The sequence below is a fragment of the Ascidia mentula genome, chromosome 1, assembly GCF_947561715.1.
Source record: "Ascidia mentula chromosome 1, kaAscMent1.1, whole genome shotgun sequence".
In the NCBI taxonomy this organism is placed as follows: Eukaryota; Metazoa; Chordata; class Ascidiacea; order Phlebobranchia; family Ascidiidae; genus Ascidia; species Ascidia mentula.
The window spans coordinates 19,706,120-19,724,116 of NC_138566.1; the positions used below are offsets into that span (position 1 = coordinate 19,706,120).

At 39.2% G+C, this 17,997-nt stretch overlaps 2 protein-coding genes across 8 annotated transcripts; both read right to left on the reverse strand.

Moving 5' to 3' along the window:
• Nucleotides 1-151: 151 nt before the first annotated feature.
• On the reverse strand, nt 152-11,296 carry LOC145917857 (eosinophil peroxidase-like). The gene is made up of 21 exons (XM_083003154.1): nt 11,184-11,296; nt 10,304-10,430; nt 9,404-9,564; nt 8,882-8,979; nt 8,663-8,805; nt 8,318-8,449; nt 7,819-8,027; nt 6,989-7,143; nt 6,127-6,282; nt 5,899-5,992; nt 5,631-5,730; nt 5,387-5,551; nt 4,542-4,807; nt 4,343-4,431; nt 4,102-4,280; nt 3,805-3,961; nt 3,495-3,660; nt 2,747-2,908; nt 2,394-2,566; nt 1,904-2,010; nt 152-772 (listed from the first exon to the last, which is right to left on the reverse strand). Exons 3-21 carry the CDS (start codon nt 9,477-9,479, stop codon nt 658-660), a joined length of 2,742 nt encoding a protein of 913 aa, XP_082859280.1. The 5' UTR covers nt 9,480-9,564; nt 10,304-10,430; nt 11,184-11,296; the 3' UTR covers nt 152-657.
• Nucleotides 11,297-13,835: 2,539 nt separating this feature from the next.
• LOC145902293 (protein-lysine N-methyltransferase EEF2KMT-like) lies at nt 13,836-17,734 on the reverse strand. 7 transcript variants are annotated; one of them, XR_014402594.1, is made up of 11 exons: nt 17,551-17,734; nt 17,372-17,473; nt 17,186-17,266; nt 16,963-17,064; nt 16,817-16,897; nt 16,495-16,699; nt 16,304-16,381; nt 15,618-15,758; nt 15,392-15,527; nt 14,843-14,976; nt 13,836-14,782 (listed from the first exon to the last, which is right to left on the reverse strand). XR_014402594.1 is itself a non-coding variant. In XM_082990246.1 (10 exons), exons 1-9 carry the CDS (start codon nt 17,665-17,667, stop codon nt 15,415-15,417), a joined length of 1,020 nt encoding a protein of 339 aa, XP_082846372.1. In that variant the 5' UTR covers nt 17,668-17,734; the 3' UTR covers nt 13,836-14,767; nt 15,392-15,414. The 7 variants fall into 7 exon arrangements, 2 of the variants coding, with proteins under 2 accessions (XP_082846372.1, XP_082846364.1); XR_014402593.1 differs by having other exon boundaries at nt 14,843-15,196; XR_014402591.1 differs by having other exon boundaries at nt 14,843-15,322.
• Between the last annotated feature and the right edge of the window lie 263 nt (nt 17,735-17,997).

Sequence of the window (17,997 nt, forward strand, 5' to 3'; positions counted from 1 at the left end):
AATGTATACGGTAACTATAGTCGGGTATTTGTGACAAGTTGTGCCAATCCAAATCGTTCATCCGCAAGTTATAATTAAAATACATGTACTACGATTTTATAAAAAAAAATCAAGCCTCGCAAACTTTTACTGAAAATAAATTACTAAGCTGTGCTCATATACACACGCAATCAAATTTATTTGAAGACAAGCGGTTGATTATAGAAAATGTAAGGTAAAACTGTACAACAAGCAAAACAATAACAGCCTACGTCAATTGTGGAACTTACAGCGTGACCTCACGTAGGCGCAGACAATCATTGCAAAATACTCTGCATTATCTTTGAAGTTGAACTGTGCTGAACTTGTAGCATTTTAATGTGGTTGCCACCTCAAACTATCACGATATATAAAGGTCATATTCTGAAATAAGTTTGACTGACAATCTACCGGTTGGTGACCTCAGAGATGCGTGAGCCATTGTGGTGCAGAGGACTGTACTTTAAAAAATCGTGCATAACAGTCGAAACATTCAAAATCAAATTCGTCATTGCTTTGACGGGTGCATGCTTGCCAGTATGTACAAGTGCATATAAAATTGAAGAATAAAGAAAAAAAGGTTTGAAGAACGGGATTCGTTGAAATTTCGAGGTCAGTTAACTAAGCGAAAATCTTCCGTCACATTTTGTTCACACTTGGAATGGAGACGTCATCGGCCCCTTTGTTGACATGCACGGTGCTTTCGTTCAGTTTGTAGTGCGGGGCACGGTATTTCTCTTTGGTATGAAGGACACTAGATTGAAAATAAACGTTTACAGTGACACAAAATAATAAAGACGCAAACAAGTTTCAAAATACGTTCATTTGAAAATAAGTTATTCGTAATTTGGCTGACGCTGGATATGTTTTTTAAATAACTTACGTAAACATATTAATGTATCATTTGATCCACACAGTCACCAACATTTCCCAGTTAAACGGTCAAAGTTGATGAAAAAAGATTTTATTTTTTAAGATTACTGTAATGCAGTGCCACAAAGCGCAACGAAAATTTCAACGACAGAAATTCTAATTGCTGCTTGATAGGAAGAATAATAGGATTTGGCAGGACTTGTCCAAAATTGTGGTCTGTGGTTTTAACCTTAGGATACTGGCATATCGCGTTTTCCAAGTTAATGGCATTCAAGTATAAATTACCCCTGCCACGTTTGTCCGACGCATAACTCCGTCCAATTGCCCTAAACAACAAACCTATCGCTTTCTTTGGGCGGTTGGGTTAGGATAGCGATCCATTAGTGGCGCCAAAATCACAAACACTTGGCCCATCTAAAACAATCTATTAAAGGATAAGCCAACAAAACACGTCTCCCGCACCGTAACAACAGGGAAATGAAAACGTTGTGCTTTATCGCCCCTCTTGCACGCGCCACTTGTTCTTTCACGGCAATTGAATTTGCATTACGACGCATCCGATGCTACGGATGTTGTGTTTATCGCTTGTAGGCGGTTATAGGAGGTGTGATTCAACCAACGACGGATTGTTGGTGTAACTGCTGATGTGGTCGAAGTTGTTTATCGATGTCTTCTTTTGGAAATGGGAAAATTACTTACCGTTGAATATTATTTATAGACTTTCAAGTTCCGGAATACTTTTAGATAATTTTACTGCACCTTCAGATGCATGCAGTAACGGTTTTTCTAAACTCTTAATGTAGATTTCTTAGACTTAGGATTCACGAAAAGCGAAACAACCTTAGTTTTATTCATGAGTTGCGTCGGGACTCTCCACCTAGGCTCGAGAAAAAATCAAACAAGATTCACCGTATCGTGTCAAGTGCAAAGATAACAAAAGATATCGCGGAAAGAGACCTCACAACACACTTAAAAGATGACTGACGCTCCCCTAGAATAAATAAGCACTTACTAATATTTCTTGACGAGCACAGCAAAGAAAACGAATAGGACAAGAAGAGCGACGCCAAGTATGACACCAAGAATAATGGCTTCTTCGTTGATATCATCACCAGTAACCTGCGTTAAATTTATTACTTAAGCATTTGTCAGTAAATAAAATTAGTGTCGTACCACCGACCGGCGCATGCTTTCTTTGTTAATAAAATGAATTGCTTCGATATGGTCAAACAAGCACTAATAGCAAATGAGGCGAATCTTAAAAAGAAGCACTTTACAGTTCTTGTCGCGCGTTTCTCGCGTTTTTCTCTTTTAGGTGGCTTGATGTACATACATATTATATTCTGTGTTTTGTTATGTTACGCGTGCTTGATCCAAATGCAATTTTCGCGGAAATTAAAAAATGTTACTATTCCGAGAATAACACCTTTACGGCACGTTTTAGGTGGAGGGTCACGGACCTATAACTTACAAAGTTGCTATAAAAACAACTAAATACGTACTATTGTTGTTGTTGTTGTCGTTGATGGAGGTGCTGCGGTAGGGGGTGTGGGAGAGCACGACTTGCCGTTTGAGGAAAGGACTCTTCCCTCTCTGCATGAGCACATCATACCTCCAACGGTGTTCTCGCAAACATCCATACACCCACCGTTGCCGTTCATGCACTCGTTAACATCTGCGTGTAGTTTTGTGTGGGACCGGTTTTATTCATTTGGCTTTAAAAAAATCACTGTATTTTTTGTCAGTCTTCGATTACGACAGCAGTTGCATATTTTTTAAAGCGTTTCTCAGCAACAACATAAACATGAAGACCACTGTGGTACTACATATTTGAATCAAATTCCATATTTCTTACCGACACACTCGGGCGCGGAAGCACTGAAGCTACCACCGTTGCAAGTAATATCAGCGGTTCCGGAGATTGTGTATCCCCTGTTGCAGTGGTAGGACACGCCATTTTCACCACACCTCTTCCAATACCCGTTGCGAACATCTGTCGGTCTTCCGCAATTCGACACTGAAACAAAGTTCAACTTGGCGCTGGGGTAGCTGCAGTGTTATAAACATCGCAAGAAAATTGTAGTTATATATTTCGGTCAAATTCACTTTCGGGTGATATAAACTATAAGCGTTGTATTTGCAGTGAATCTCATATGACCTGTGTACCACAATTACACATGACGCATGTGGCGTTGACAAACGAGCGTCTGAATACTCCTTTATCCCTACTTCCTGTGTAGATACGAGTGCACAACAACGTGTTGACGCTGTTGTTTGTGGGTTCACTGTACCACAGGAAGCGAACAAGGCAAACAAAACCTTCCCTGGAAAAGGAAATGCAAACACGGAAAAATATTGAAGCTCCGTCCTAAGAGACGGTCTCTAAAACTGTCTGGTACGGCGCAAAGTCGAAACTAAATAAACAATACTTTCTTATGAAAAGGAAGCTTTGTCATGACATTTCACCACAGGGGCGTATTTTGGTCTAATCAACGACGAACTGAAGGAGCGGAACCGAAATTTCTCAACACATCACAGTTCTGTTGAGATATTTGCCGCGCCCCATTTCTAAGTTCATCACGCGATATTTGCTAAAGGATCACCTTCCGGCGACTCCCTCCACATTTCCAAATTGAGCTGGGGAATATTACTGCAGGATGTGAATGAATTGCCGTCGCCCTCATTCCGGAAGACGTCGGGTTGGACTCGGTCGACACCAGTGTTGTCGCAGATTGCCCGGGCAAAGCTCATCTGGTCTAATGCGTTCATCTACATATACGTAATCGAGTATTTCATGAAATGAAACCAAATTCGGTAATACATCGTTTTTTGACAATTTAAATGTATTAAAAGTACACGTTGCAGCAGCACAGTATGTACGCACAAGTACAAATGAATAATTGGTCTATTTACCTGGCCCATGGTAAAGACGCCAGGGTTTTTATAATAAAACCTGTCGCCGTCCCGAAGCATTTTGAACTGTCGAGCCATCAGACAGGTGAAAACCGGCCCACCCCTCGAACCGTTTAAGAGATCTTCTGCTAAGCCAGCCAACCAAATGTCAACGTTGCTAAAAAAAATTTCAGAGTTTATTTGAAGAAACATTTTTTTTATAGTTAGGCGGTAAGATCGCTGCACAGGCATCACTTTATGGACGTCAGTGTTCCCATAAAAATTGTACATCACGAAAAAATTTAGCTTAAAATTCACCCCGGATGTCCATAGAGTTGTTGTAGTCTTTGTCGGACAGTTTCATTGCGTATTTCGTTCGCCAAATCGTCAAATGTGTTTGCACGCGACAAATTACAATTCTCTCTCCAGTCGTTGTACAGTGGAAGGCCGTGATCCCTTCCCCGTTGCAGGTTCAGTGAAGCGAGGTCCAGGGCAACCTAAAGTGGACAATCTTTTGTTAACATATTATTATATCTTTCCAGTAAACGCGTCAATTGACCTGGTTTTGTAGGGCGAAGAGTTTGTCACGCAATTCCTCGTGCATCATCTCGAACTGAGTGATCAGCTTGGCTCCGCGGCCGATTAGGCCTTGTAAAAATAACATTGGGTTTGCTTGATCTATTTTTACAACCGCATTGCATTTACACGAATGCGATGCGGTTTATCACATTTCGTTGTCGACGCCCTAAAACAAATACCTCTCATAATCGGGTCGGCTCCACCTTCCCTGACAAATCTCCAAGAATTGAAGAAGGCGCGGTGAAGAAGGATGGTCGGGTACTCGGGATGATCGTTGAAGTTTTCGTCGAGACGCCGGAATTCGGGCCAGATAGTTGCGTGGCCAAAACGAAAAGCGGCCGTGGCAAAGACATTCGACACGGTTGGATTTGCGTTTTGATTGTAGGAGTTATATTCTCCCATCTGGCGCACGCCATCAGGTCCGATAATTTTTGGTACATACTCTCTATAAATATAAGGGCCGTGCAAATTATCGTACATCGTAAAAGTTTAGCAGTTACGACCATTGTAAACATGTCCACGTATGTGTAACTTTGCTCACAAACTAAACGAAAGATCAACCACATTTCAAATTAATGCAACAACAAAAACCGTTAATTACTTGATATACTACAGAGATGAAAAACAACACACTTTCAAGTCACTAAAAAAGCGTAGCTTTTTATTGCAGGATCAGCCTGGCTTATAAATCAGGAATATATATTTCGCCCCATGGGCATCTTCAGTTCCTTCAGTAAACACATTAAATGATATTAAAAACGTCTATTTGAATAAGACGTTTTTAATGTGTTTACTGAAGGAACTGAAGATGCCCATGGGGCGAAATATATATTCCTGATTTATCAGCCAGGCTGATCCTGCAATAAAAAGCTACTGCTTTTTTTAGTATTACAAAATAAGTTGCAGTGATCGCTAGGCCTGCATCTGCAGTTTTGGGAAGATCCCAATATTTCAATTTTTGAAGTCGCTTTCAAGTCAATACGTTTACTGCGTTCTAAACCATATTCGTCAGGCTTGGACTTACTTCCAGTTAACCACCTGATGGTAAGCGCCCACGATTTTCCGCGTCTCGTGGTAGATTATTTCCCCGCTCCAGTGAGGATTCATCGCTTTCAAGCGTCTCGCAATTCTATTGTGTTCCCGGACCCAAATGGTATGGATAGCCGTTAGCGTCAAATGTTCGCTTACCCTGGAAAAATGTGTTTTAGTTGTTCCATCGAACAATTGCGCCATAGCAAGATATTCAATGTTAATTTTTGTTTAATTACCTTCCATCGCCGGCATGAAAGCAGGGGATTTGTTCTCCTGTGGCGTCAAATGGATCTTGAACGCATGGGTTGCTCGGATTAAATGGAAGCACTTCGAAACCTATGGTGGCGAAATATAGTTGGCTTTGTAAGGACAAACCAAACAACAAATTGTCAATCATTTATTTGTACTGTACTGCAGCACAGCAAGGTACTGCAATCGCAACCTATTTACGTACTTGGATTTCCTTGGCTCAACGCAGGCGAAAACACTAAAAAAATAACGTACCATTGTCTGTGAATCGTTCGTTGACCCTCATAAGACCGTCGTCGCCTGTCATGTTGCGCAAATCAAGGGCAAGACCCTCGGCACTTCCATAAACCTAGGAGAAAAAATGAAATATCGACCTAGAAGCAATTGCTTTCATACTGCCAAGTAATAGATTTTAACAGTAAAAAAGTGTCAAAATTTTAGCAAACATAACCTATTCGCAAATGTTGTAAATTATAGTCTTACTGTGCTCGCGTCTACGAATGCTGTCACGGCATTGATTTGTTCGCGAGGCTGAAGGCGATGAAAGAGGGAGGACGTATCCCCGGTTGCACAAACCGCTGCTGATCGAAAGAAAGGCATGCATCGAGCGTTTTGGATTCGAGGATCATCGTCGGGTACCTAGGAGAGGAAAAATATTTATCCGCAGCAATTGTGTGTGCTTGTCGAGACACTATTCGCAGTGGATACAAACTTACGGTTAGTGGTTACGTAAGAAAAACTTGTAGAAGTTGCAAGATGTTCCAATCTAACCCAACAATTGCCGTGTGATAAAGGTTCTATTATTTGGAATCGATTTTGATCGGTGATTCATTAGAGCTATAAAACCATTTATGAATGTTTACAAAGACAGAATACCTAGACTTGAAACCGGTCAAATAGTCAATTTGATTTAGGTCGAAACTTTTTTGTGAGAAGAAGGCTTTTGTCAATATGCTTTACAAACATAATACATATTGACCTTCACTGTAAAAGCAAGCTTCCATTGAAAATTACATACTGTGACACACGTTTGTCCAACAAAGCTTTTGCTGGAGACACGAGTCATTTGTAGGAATTTCAGTACGTGTTTTCATACCACATCAGTTTCGGGATTGTTTTATATAGTAAGACACTCCCCTGAAACGCTTCACTTCATCAACAACCCATGGGTTGTCACGGAATTTTCGCAATAAAGGCCGTTTTGTTTTCACCGAACGATACACGTTTGTTCGTGAATAACAATGTATTGAATTTATTTCAGCGTTCGCAGACATTTACGACAATTGACCAACATTTTACAAATTTCTCAATTTACACCACAGAAAATAAATCTTGAAATTTGCACCTGCATTGGGTAGCAAGGTGAAAGGTTCATGCAGGTCTCTTTGCAGTCTGTGAGACCCTGAAATGTGGACGTGCTCAAACTCTGAGGCGTGAAGTCGATGTCGTGGTCTATGTATTGTCCCCACACCACCAGCATATGAGAGTAATCGGGATCGCCTGCACAAACAACCTTGGGTTTTATCAAAGGTCCCGTTTTCCCGAAATCGATCAATCGTCGCGACAAGGGACTTCGGCATTTGACGCCTTTCTATACATTTAGGGATAGATCTTCTCACGAAGATGGCGCTGATAACTACACAACTTAAGTAGTGATTTTTATCGTTATAGCGGGTGGCGTTTGCACACGGATCACACGTTGTTCGAGTTTAGTAAAAGCGCAAAATTTCGTTTCGTACAGAGGAATTGGCATGTACCTCTCTTTTTATAAATTTAACCCAATCGGACTCTATATAGTTCAATTTCTTTAATTTGCTGTGTCCGTCTCCGGTCTATGCCTATAATGCTTGCTGGTGCACTGATTTTGTAAGAGACTGACTGGTAAATAACTTTATTATAGCACCAGCTTTCGCGAGCTTGATCTCGCTTCTTCAGGTGCAGTAAATGGCGTCAACTATATAGTGTATTTTGATACACTATATTTTTCTATAACGTGTATTTTGATCTGCATCAACGTTTAACACGTAATAAGCGTAACATCACATAATACCTTGTATGACTTTATACCCGTTTCTTGATAAAAACGCACACAGGAAGAATAGAAAATTTTTAGAAAAAATATTAAATGAAATTTTTAATTTTCTTTTTTTATAGCCGTGTATAATACCAACGCACCTGTCACATCTGAATTTGAAGTTCGCATTATGTCGTTCGACACCTTTCGCACAATAGGAAGCCTAAAGCCGTTGTATTGCCTTTCTGGGTTCCAACCAATCGGAGTGCTGAACTCGTTCTCGTATTTTGCCGGAATCCAGCGCACAAAGGGGTTGTTTGAGGCACCCCAGTGTGAGTTTGCTCTGTTATTGCACTCTCCACTGTAAGTTCTGTCAAAAAGGGAGAAATTTTGTGAATGCAGATTAAGACAAGCCTCGATTTCTGCATTTTTTGAATTAAAATTGACAAACGCTTGTAGCAGATGAAGGTATATGTGATACGGTACGTTTAGTAATACGAAAATACAATCAGAAAACACAAACCGCTTAGAGCAAGAACAGCAACTATATCATTGTTTTCAATTGTACCTCAAAGGGTAAGCAGCAAACGCGTAGAAGGTTTCGTGAAACCTTGCAGCCATTTTTGAGAGATAATGTCAGCGTAATAATGTATATATTACCTGTACTTGTTGGCAAGACAAGTATTTGGACAAATTGGTGGGTTCCGATTTGCGACACATCCAGAAAACTTGGCCAGAGCCTGGAGAGTGACGCCCGAAAGGGAATCGGTGGCATTTACTCGTCGTTTTGAGCTGCCGAAAACAGAATGAGTTTAGTTCCAGTTGAATGACGTTTTTGTGGTTCGGGGGATAACATGCAATTTATCTCGCGGCTTTAAGGTTGGTGAAAAATCTCTTTTACGCTACGAAATGGAACTGAAATACCACTGATATTGAACTTAAAGAAAAGCTTACTTACGTGTTTTTTATGAAAAAAACATTTAACAAAACACAGTGCAGTCTCACCGTCTGTGCATGTGGTCAAGCTTGTCCTGGATGATATCAAGGGCATATTGGTAAACGTCTCCAGCTTCGGCAAGCCGGGCCGACTCCTCGCACGGTGGACGTTTGAAGAACTGGAAAAGTGTGTCCGTCCGGTCCCACGTTTCCTGCAGCAAAACAGAACGGGATTATTTTTTATAATATATAACGCGGTGACATCTATATCGCATGCCGAGGATTTACCGGTTTTTCCCATTGCTTGCCGGTGCGCTTGTGGGCACGTTTGACTTGTTGCAAGGCTTCGAACATGGCGCTCTTCGCAAACTGGTCGCCATCCAGCTCTGCAATAACAATAGAGCCCTAAATCCACCCGAAACCCACCGGACAATTACATGTTTACATGTAGGGTTAAGGTGTGTTTTGGAAATGATCTAATAAACACAGATCGAAACCCATTCAACTTGACTTTTATCTAATCGCAATACATAGTTAGGTGACCGAAATTATGTGCTTTTTTAGATCAAATAATGCCCTAATAGAATAAAGAATATGTGTGTGCGACGCTGCTTGGTTAATAAGTTGTAAAGATTGTGACGGATGATATGGCTATTGAATCTTTAATACAGAAGAAATTTAAATTTATGAAAACCAAAAATAAGCACTCTCTGCAATTGCCGCAAAGATATCACTATTTGTGGAACTATTTTAAATAGTTTTTATTTTGTTCGACCTCCGCAGCTGGGCTGTACATGAGCTGGCACTTACCTTGTTCCGGAAATTCAGAAGAAACCACCGTGGAAACACATACGGCCAAGACAAGGAATGCCAAAAAATTTTCCATTTCCTATCGATGCCACACCTATGACTGTTGGAATAGTCGACAAAATAGCAAACACTTTGTTTCGAAGTTCAATTTCTTTGTTTCCCTACAGTAAATCGTGTTGGTAATTGAAAGTTTTGTTAAGTTGTTTTGTTATTTCTTAATAATTATGTGACCCAGTGCTTTCCTTATTTCGAAATATCAAAATTTTGTTCTCACATTGAAATTTCGTGTACAACCCGAAAACATGAGTAAAATTTCCTGAGAAGCAAAATCAGGGCTAACGTTGCAAAGCATAAATATCTTGAATGTCAGGTTGACTGCTTAAGCTATTACGAAAAACACGTTCTGAAGCTTTGAATACGTAAAGCGTTCAGACAACAAGCGCCTATAAATCCATCAACGTTCCCAGATGCCTTTACAGACAAAGGCCCTGTAGCTGTGTGAGACAGGAGAGCGTCGCAGTTTTTATAGTAAGTCCCGCTACCCCAAGAAAAACGTAAGCCACGTGATTTTCTTTTACTGAGTTACCCTCTACCGTCCCCCTGAGACTTCCATAACTCAATTGCAAACAAGGGGTGTACAACTGAAATTGGCATATTTGTCATAACATATTAAAGTAATTTCTAGCGAACACATGATCTTGACAGCGCATTACAGGTTTCTTAAATATCCTCCCGAACGTTTGAAGCGTTTTGTTTAAGATCATAAAGAAAAAAGAGGATTTATGGTGAAAATGGCTTGACATTTTCAAACCATTGTATCGTTAACATCACGAGTATTTTTCTTCGAGGTTTAGTCGTGACACATAGCAATAAAATAATTAAATATTGTAACAAACTCACTTTTAAATCCTGTCTGTCATGGAATCTTGTCAACAGCTACATATAGCCTTAGGTTTTGCATAAAAGTTAGTTACAGGGATTTGTTTGCAGCTGAGTAAAATATATGGTTGAGATAGCTACAGGGTATCTGGAAAAAAAAATTTGAGCATTCAGTTACTGCAGTGGAAACTGGCCGAAAATTGGATGCCAGCTAAATGTACATTGACAAAATATAGTGGCTGAACAATACGTTAAATTGTGAATATTTGCTCAAAAACGGTGTTCAAACTTCCGTGGCATATAGACAAGCTTTTTTTAAAAATAATATGGTGAAGCCTAAATGAATGCAGGGGATGTACGATGTCAACTTATTTAGAAGATAACAACTGTAGATGAATGCCTCAAGGCGCTTTAACAGAAATACTTGCGGCAAACAGAGCTATACTAACCCGTTCGATCAAACGCGTCAAACTGAATGACATATGCATATAAGCCTTATGAGAGGTCCTCGGCCGCAGCCACTCACACTTTTGTAGAAATAACTTATTGTTGCAAACGTATTTTTACTAAAACGACACTGCTCCTTTTCGTCGAAGATGGCCGAAGATTGCCAAGTCTTTTAACATCGGCAGCAACAATATAGTACTGACTAAAACTGGTTAACAGTCAATAGTAAAGTGGAAAACATTACCCCAGTTTGATAGAAACGCAACAGATCTGACAAGGGGCTTGTGTTCTTGCTGAAGTAAACAACACATGAGAAAAAAAATTGTGGCCCACAACACCTCAACCAAACTACAACTCAACATACCTTTCACATGGCTGATACATTGTTCAACACTGCGATGACTTGACATGTTTTTGTCAGAACAAAGTTATGCTCATAATAAGAAAATCTTACCTTGAAAAGTGAAACATTGAACTGCACCCTATTCAAGGATAAAGAACGCACGTCAGAAAACAGTGTATGTGACAGAGCTTATACGTCGGTCTTTTGCGTCATAATGAAAAGGCAGGTGAAGGACGCGTCCGATTTACATGCTTTGAAGCGGAGAGTTAGATTGTGACATCGCCACAATAAGGGTAACGAGATACCACATGTTCCAGATCAAGAAAGTACCTTGTGATACCGTACATCGCAGTTGTGGCGTAAGATGAGGAGAAACGCACACGACAATTACACGTGAATAGGCATTTGTTGCATGTCTGAGTGATTTGGTATGGTTGCTGCATGCAAATGCCCTAACGTGCCACCTAAACAAAGCGTTTCCTTAAGTCTAACCCTTGCGTGCACTACACTTGTGGTCGTAATTGGTCTATAGGTGATAATTCAGTAGGACTGCATATTCGTTATTTGGTCTCACATTATTGTCACGCACAAAGTTTATTAGTTTGACATTTACAAAAATTTAAGAAAATGTAGTTTAACTGCATTTCATTGTTCGCTCAAAACGTCTAATGGGCTTGTAATACGCTTTTGTGTAAACATAATTTAAGACTTCCTTTCAGAAATTAAATTCGGAAAGACGATTTTGAATGTTGCGTTCGAAGCAACATTGCCAACGTATTAATATCGATAAGATTGCTTAATAAACGCATAATATTAACCTACCTTTTCGTAATGATTTAAACTCGTTTCAGTAACCGTTACACAACGTCTGCGAAACAAAAAGATGATATTTATTGGCCCGGCCGCTGCATAAAGCATATGTTAGGCTACAATAAAAAACGGACGAAGTTTGGAGAAAACATTGAATTTCGTATGGCCGAATTGTACGACAGATTGAAGGTGCCTATAATCACCCACACCCGCCCCAAATCTTACAGAGAAAGTACACCGAAAGAGTGCATACCGAGTAGTGGCAGCAAGCGGATATGTTTTTCCAACAAGGAAGTTGTCAGTAGATGGTGGTTTGGGAAACACGTAAAAGGTAAAGCCTTTATTTTATTTTTATGGTTGTTTTTCTGCGACCATACAGCAGTAGAAACCACTCACACTTTTGTAGAAATAACTTATTGTTGCAAACGTGTTTTTACTAAAACGACACTGCTCCTTTTCGTCGAAGATGGCCGAAGATTGCCAAAGCCTTTTAACATCGGCAGCAACAATATAGTACTGACTAAAAACTGGTTAACAGTCAATAGTAAAGTGGAAAACATTACCCCAGTTTGATAGAAACGCAACAGATCTGACAAGGGGCTTGTGTTCTTGCTGAAGTAAACAACAAATGAGAATAAACATTGTGGCCCACAACACCTGAAACCAATTTACAGTTCAACATACCTTTCACATGGCTGATACATTGTTCAACACTGTGATGACTTGACATGTTTTTGTCAGAACAAAGTGAAACATTAAACTGCACCGTGTTCAAGGATAAAGAACGCACGTGAGCAAGCAGTGTATATGACAGAGCTTAACGTCGGTCTTTTGTGTCATAATGAAAAGGCAGGTGAAATACGCCTCCCATTTACATGCTTTGAAGCGGAGAGTTAGTTTGTGTACTTCGCCACAATAAGGGTAACGAGATACCACATGTTCCAGATCAAGAAAGCACCTTGTGATACCGTACATCGCAGTTGTAACGTAAGATGGGGAGAAACGCACTCGACAATTACACGTGAATAGGCATTTGTTGCGTGTCTGAGTGATTTGGTATGGTTGCTGCACTCAAATGCCCTAACGTGCAACCTAAACAAAGCGTTTCCTCAAGTCTAACCCTTGCGTGAACTACACTTGTGGTCGTAATTGGTCTATAGGTGAGAATTCAGTAGGACTGCATATTCGTTATTTGGTCTCACATTGTGGTCACGCACAAAGTTTATTAGTTTGACATTTACAATAATTCAAGAAAATGTAGTTTAACTGCATTTCATTGTTCGCTCAAAACGTCTAATGGGCTTGCAATACGCTTTTGTGTAAACATAATTTAAGACTTCCTTTCAGAAATTAAATTCGGAAAGACAATATTGAATGTTGCGTTCGAAGCAACATTGCCAACGTATTAATATCGATAAGATTGCTTAATAAACGCATAATATTAACCTACCTTTTCGTAATGATTTAAACTCGTTTCAGTAACCGTTACACAATGTCTGCGAAACTAAAAGATGATATTTATTGGCCCGGCCGCTGCATAAAGCATATGTTAGGCTACAATAAAAAACGGACGAAGTTAGGAGAAAAACATTCTATTTCGTATGGCCGAATTGTACGACAGATTGAAGGTGCCTATAATCACCCAAACCCGCCCCAAATCTTACAGAGAAAGTACACCGAAAGAGTGCATACCGAGTAGTGGCAGCAAGCGGATGTTTTTCCAACAAGGAAGTTGTCAGTAGATGGTGGTTTGGGAAACACGTAAAAGGTAAAGCCTTTATTTTATCTGTATGGGTGTTTTTCTGCAACCATACAGCAGTAGAAAGCACAAAACTGGTACACATTTATTAATTTACTGAAGAAACTTGCCGCAACCATCCTGGGAATCTTCCGGAGCGGGGCTATTAAGCCTAAATCAAGATTAATCAGAACAGAACGTCTCATCCTGCCAAGAGCAAAGTACGTGGTCATATTTGGTTAAAGGCATGTTTACAACTGCCCACTTTTTTATTTGTGACCCCATATTATTTGTCAAAGAAACGACACGTACATATTCGTTAACTGCAAAGTTCCATCACGTTTTGATGCGATAAATGAAAATGGCCTGTAAATTCACATACTTGCTTTCACGATAAGCTTACGAGACACAGCACGCAGAAGACAAATGAGCCACAAAAATTGTGCACATTTGCCAGAAGGCAATTAAACTGACAGTTCAAATGTAACAAAAAGCAGAAGCACCAGACGACCAATTACAATCAGTTATGACGTTCATGTAAACTTTTGCGAGCGCAAACACTACGTTTATCCAATATCGTTGCCAAATTCAAAGATTGATCCGATAACGGCTACTATCACATTACTGTTGGTTCGGCAGAAAGGCCGCGCATAAGCTTCTACATGTTTGATTAAATACTTAATAAAACAAATGCCGAAATTTCACTAAATTGCATTTCGTAATCGGCCACTTCGGCAAAATCATTATTGTGAAGCAATAATTCAGGCAACAAATGAGTGGACGTATCAAGATTGTCCAATCAAGTCGAATCTTTCCTCACACTTTCCATTTTGTTAAACGGGGAGCTCTAAAACACCGCACTACAACAATTGGAAGTGATGTAAATGCTGATTGATAAATGCATCTGGCTTCACTATTAAAGACCGCATATCAGTAATTCTATTAAAATAGTTTTGCCCGTCTTGTACTCCCCTGTCATAGAGAGTCTCAGTCTCGTCACGAGGCAACCGGTGATGCATTGGGGTCAATTTTCTGGTTGAATGAATAAGAAGTCACGTGGTGTAGCCAGGGCGATTTTCAGCGTGTTTGGTGCGGTTTTAGTGCATTTTTTGCTCTTCTCAGTCAGTCAGACGTTTGGTGCAGGGTGCTGTAAAAAGTTTAGCTGAAAAACCATCAAAATGTTCAAGGGGATGTAGCTCAAAATTGAATCACATAAGTATACCTTAATTTGTGATTTTATGTTAGGCCCGCCTCTTGGTTACGCAGTAAGGTGAAAATTAGTTGCAAGATAGTTGCTTAAAGCACCCCCTAGGGGTCATTTCGGCCCCCGATCAGTCATTATTTTAGCTAAATGGGCTGCAAAAAAAATGTAAGATAGTTTTGCGAAAAAATGAATCACAAAAACCTCATCCAATTTGCAATTTAATGTTGGCCCTAACCCTTTTCTACACAATGGCAAAAAAAATTGTCACAGGAAAGTTGCTTTGGTTGCCCCTGGGACTGTTTTTGCTATCCTATTGGACAAAAGATCCTCCTGGAGGCTCCTCAGTTCCTTGCTGTGTTTTGGCGGATGCAGCTGCAATCAATTTTTTTTCTCTATGAATAGTACCAGTAGATCTTCATGGGTCACTGACCACAGGAATTGTTGTTGGCAAAAAAGCAAATCACTCAGTATGGGTATTAATGGTGATAGCCTTCAAAACTACATTTTTGGGATTTAATACTGATATGCGGCCTAAAACAACGCACTGTTTGAAACAACCATACTTACCACAAAACATATTGAGATGCACGTCATGTGGTTGATTTCCAAATTTGAAGTAAATGAATTTGTTCGCTTGCATCATAGCAGAAAATACGCGGAATGTGTGACGTATCAATCTCTTTATGATTTAAGGAACGCCCGCCTAAATATATAACGTCACAATGGAAATTTTACTGTGCAATCCAATGCGAATGGTGTTAAGATACTTGGGATTTTGGGTTGTGCAACGCACCTAGTTCATGCAGAAAATGCTGGTAGGTTGTTGGGTTTCGTTCCGTGGAAGCAACGAATGCATTTCTTCGGTTAGATTCTTCGATCAGGTGCTCGATCGAAGTGACAAGGTCAGGTATGAGATCGGGGTCGAAAACGACATCTGACAACAAAGATTTGAAAACCAATGGGGAAAAATCAAAGGTTTCTGGTTTCATTATTTTTCACACATTTTCAAAACAAAATGAAGAGGCGACTATTTTGTAAAACATAATTGGACCAGGTCATATTAACGGTTAACTTGTACCAAACACCAATAAAGATTGTTTTAGTAAGTATAAATTTGTGCTGTTGCAAGAGAACACACAAATGAATGAAGCGTTAGAAACTAAAACATTTCAGCCTTTTTTCCTTTTATTTCTTTAAAAGTCAATAGCTCTTTGTAGCCACCAAGTGACAGTTTTTTTCCAAAACAAAAAATTGCACACAAGTGTAAATCTTTTTGCACTTGAAGTGTACCTGGGGATATTTGATGTCAAAATAAATAAAAACTGGACACCTTATATATTATAATGAACTTTGTTGGAAGGACATTCAAAAAAAAAAATATTAAACGAAAAAATATACCAAACAGCACTGTTTTACTAAATGAATACTCAAAATTTTTAAAACAAGACAAATGAAAATCTGGCAAAAAGAAAATATCACCTGCTGCAAGCATGTAGTCTGGCTTCTTTTTTATAGGTTCAGTGTCACCCCAAAATAGTTCTTTAATTGTGTATACTTCTACATGAAAATGTAAAAGTTGGTTAACTTACAGTTTTGTAATAATATAATTCGACAAAAAGCAAAAACCTCATCAAATATTTGAAAAACAAATGTTTAAACAAATTATGTACCTGGATCAATGTGATTTAGGTCAAGATTCTTGTGCAAAAGTGACAAAACACTTTGGTGACAGTCAGTAAATGTATAATGAGTTACAGACATGGCTTTCAAAGCAACGATTCCTGTAAAACCACAGCCACAACCCAGTTCCATCAAAGACATACCATCAAACATGTCTCTGTTGCTCATCATCCATTCGGTAAGAAGCATGCCACCCTAAAAACCAAGCAACTGTTGTCCACCTAAATTATAGAAAAGTTTTATCTATTTTAATAAGATAACAAAAAAATCAAAATTTTAATTTCTTTGTTACCTTATGCATAAAATACTAACCTTCCATGACACCAGGCCTGTGGTGCCCCCGGATATCATGCTTTTGGTTTCTTGCATTACAACATATTGTTTTAGACTTGGCTGAAAGGCACAGTAAAGTAAAACAAACTTTTGTTAGTACTGTCTTGTCAAAAGGAGAAACAAACCAAATAGTGAGATTTGTGAGTATAATTGCCATCACTTTCAGACAACATGTTGACATAAAGAGAATAAAAATCTTCATTCAATGTATATCCCAATGATTCAACCTTGCAAAAAAAAGATAAAGTCTAGGTCAAATAGGTTATTATTGTTCAAAAGTTCACTGAAAACATATATGACAAACTAGGATTGAGTTTTCAGAAAGTTAGAAATATATGACAGATTTACTTTATTCATAATCCATTTAACAAACATTTTTCTATAGCTGGCTGATGGTGGGTATCTCTTTCCAATGCGATGGTACAATGTCTATAAAAAAAATCACACATAAAGACTGTTTTCTTAAACGTCTTCAGCAAGCGTTAATACAAACATGTACATTCATTTCTATAAATGGGCACAAATGCTTCTCACCCTGTCAAGGATGGCTTGTTGGCAACTTTCACCCCAACATTCATGATTTTGTCCATGAATTTCACACAATTTCACACACGAACAATCAACCTCAAGAAATTGCTGATAACAATTGAACAGATCAATCTTTACATTGGAAATGGTACTCATTGATAGCTTCAAACAACTTATAGGCCTACCTCATCGTTGTTACAACAATTGTTGCATTTCCTTTTTTTGGTTTTCCAAGAAAACCGACGCAAGGGGACTTCCGCTAAAAACTGAACAGTAATTTCGTGATTTTGTCCCATATCCATTCGCAAATCTTACAAGCTCCCTACTCTACAATAACTCGAACATAACACGCGTATTGTGATTGTGATTCGAATGTTTACTTTAACGACTAATCATCCGTAACTTAAACAACGTGATTTCAATGTACTATAGACATCATATTTTTGAAAAGGTCTGATCCAGTGTTTCTTGGCTAGGGGCCAGTCAACATTTAATTTTTTATTATTATCGTGTAAAAGTACATCTAACCAGCAACCAATGCTATTTTTGTGTAGTGGCGTATATATCACTATTATTTTACCGGAGCTAGCTAATCTGCAACCCAACAGTGCTGGGTTCACTACGTGGCAAAC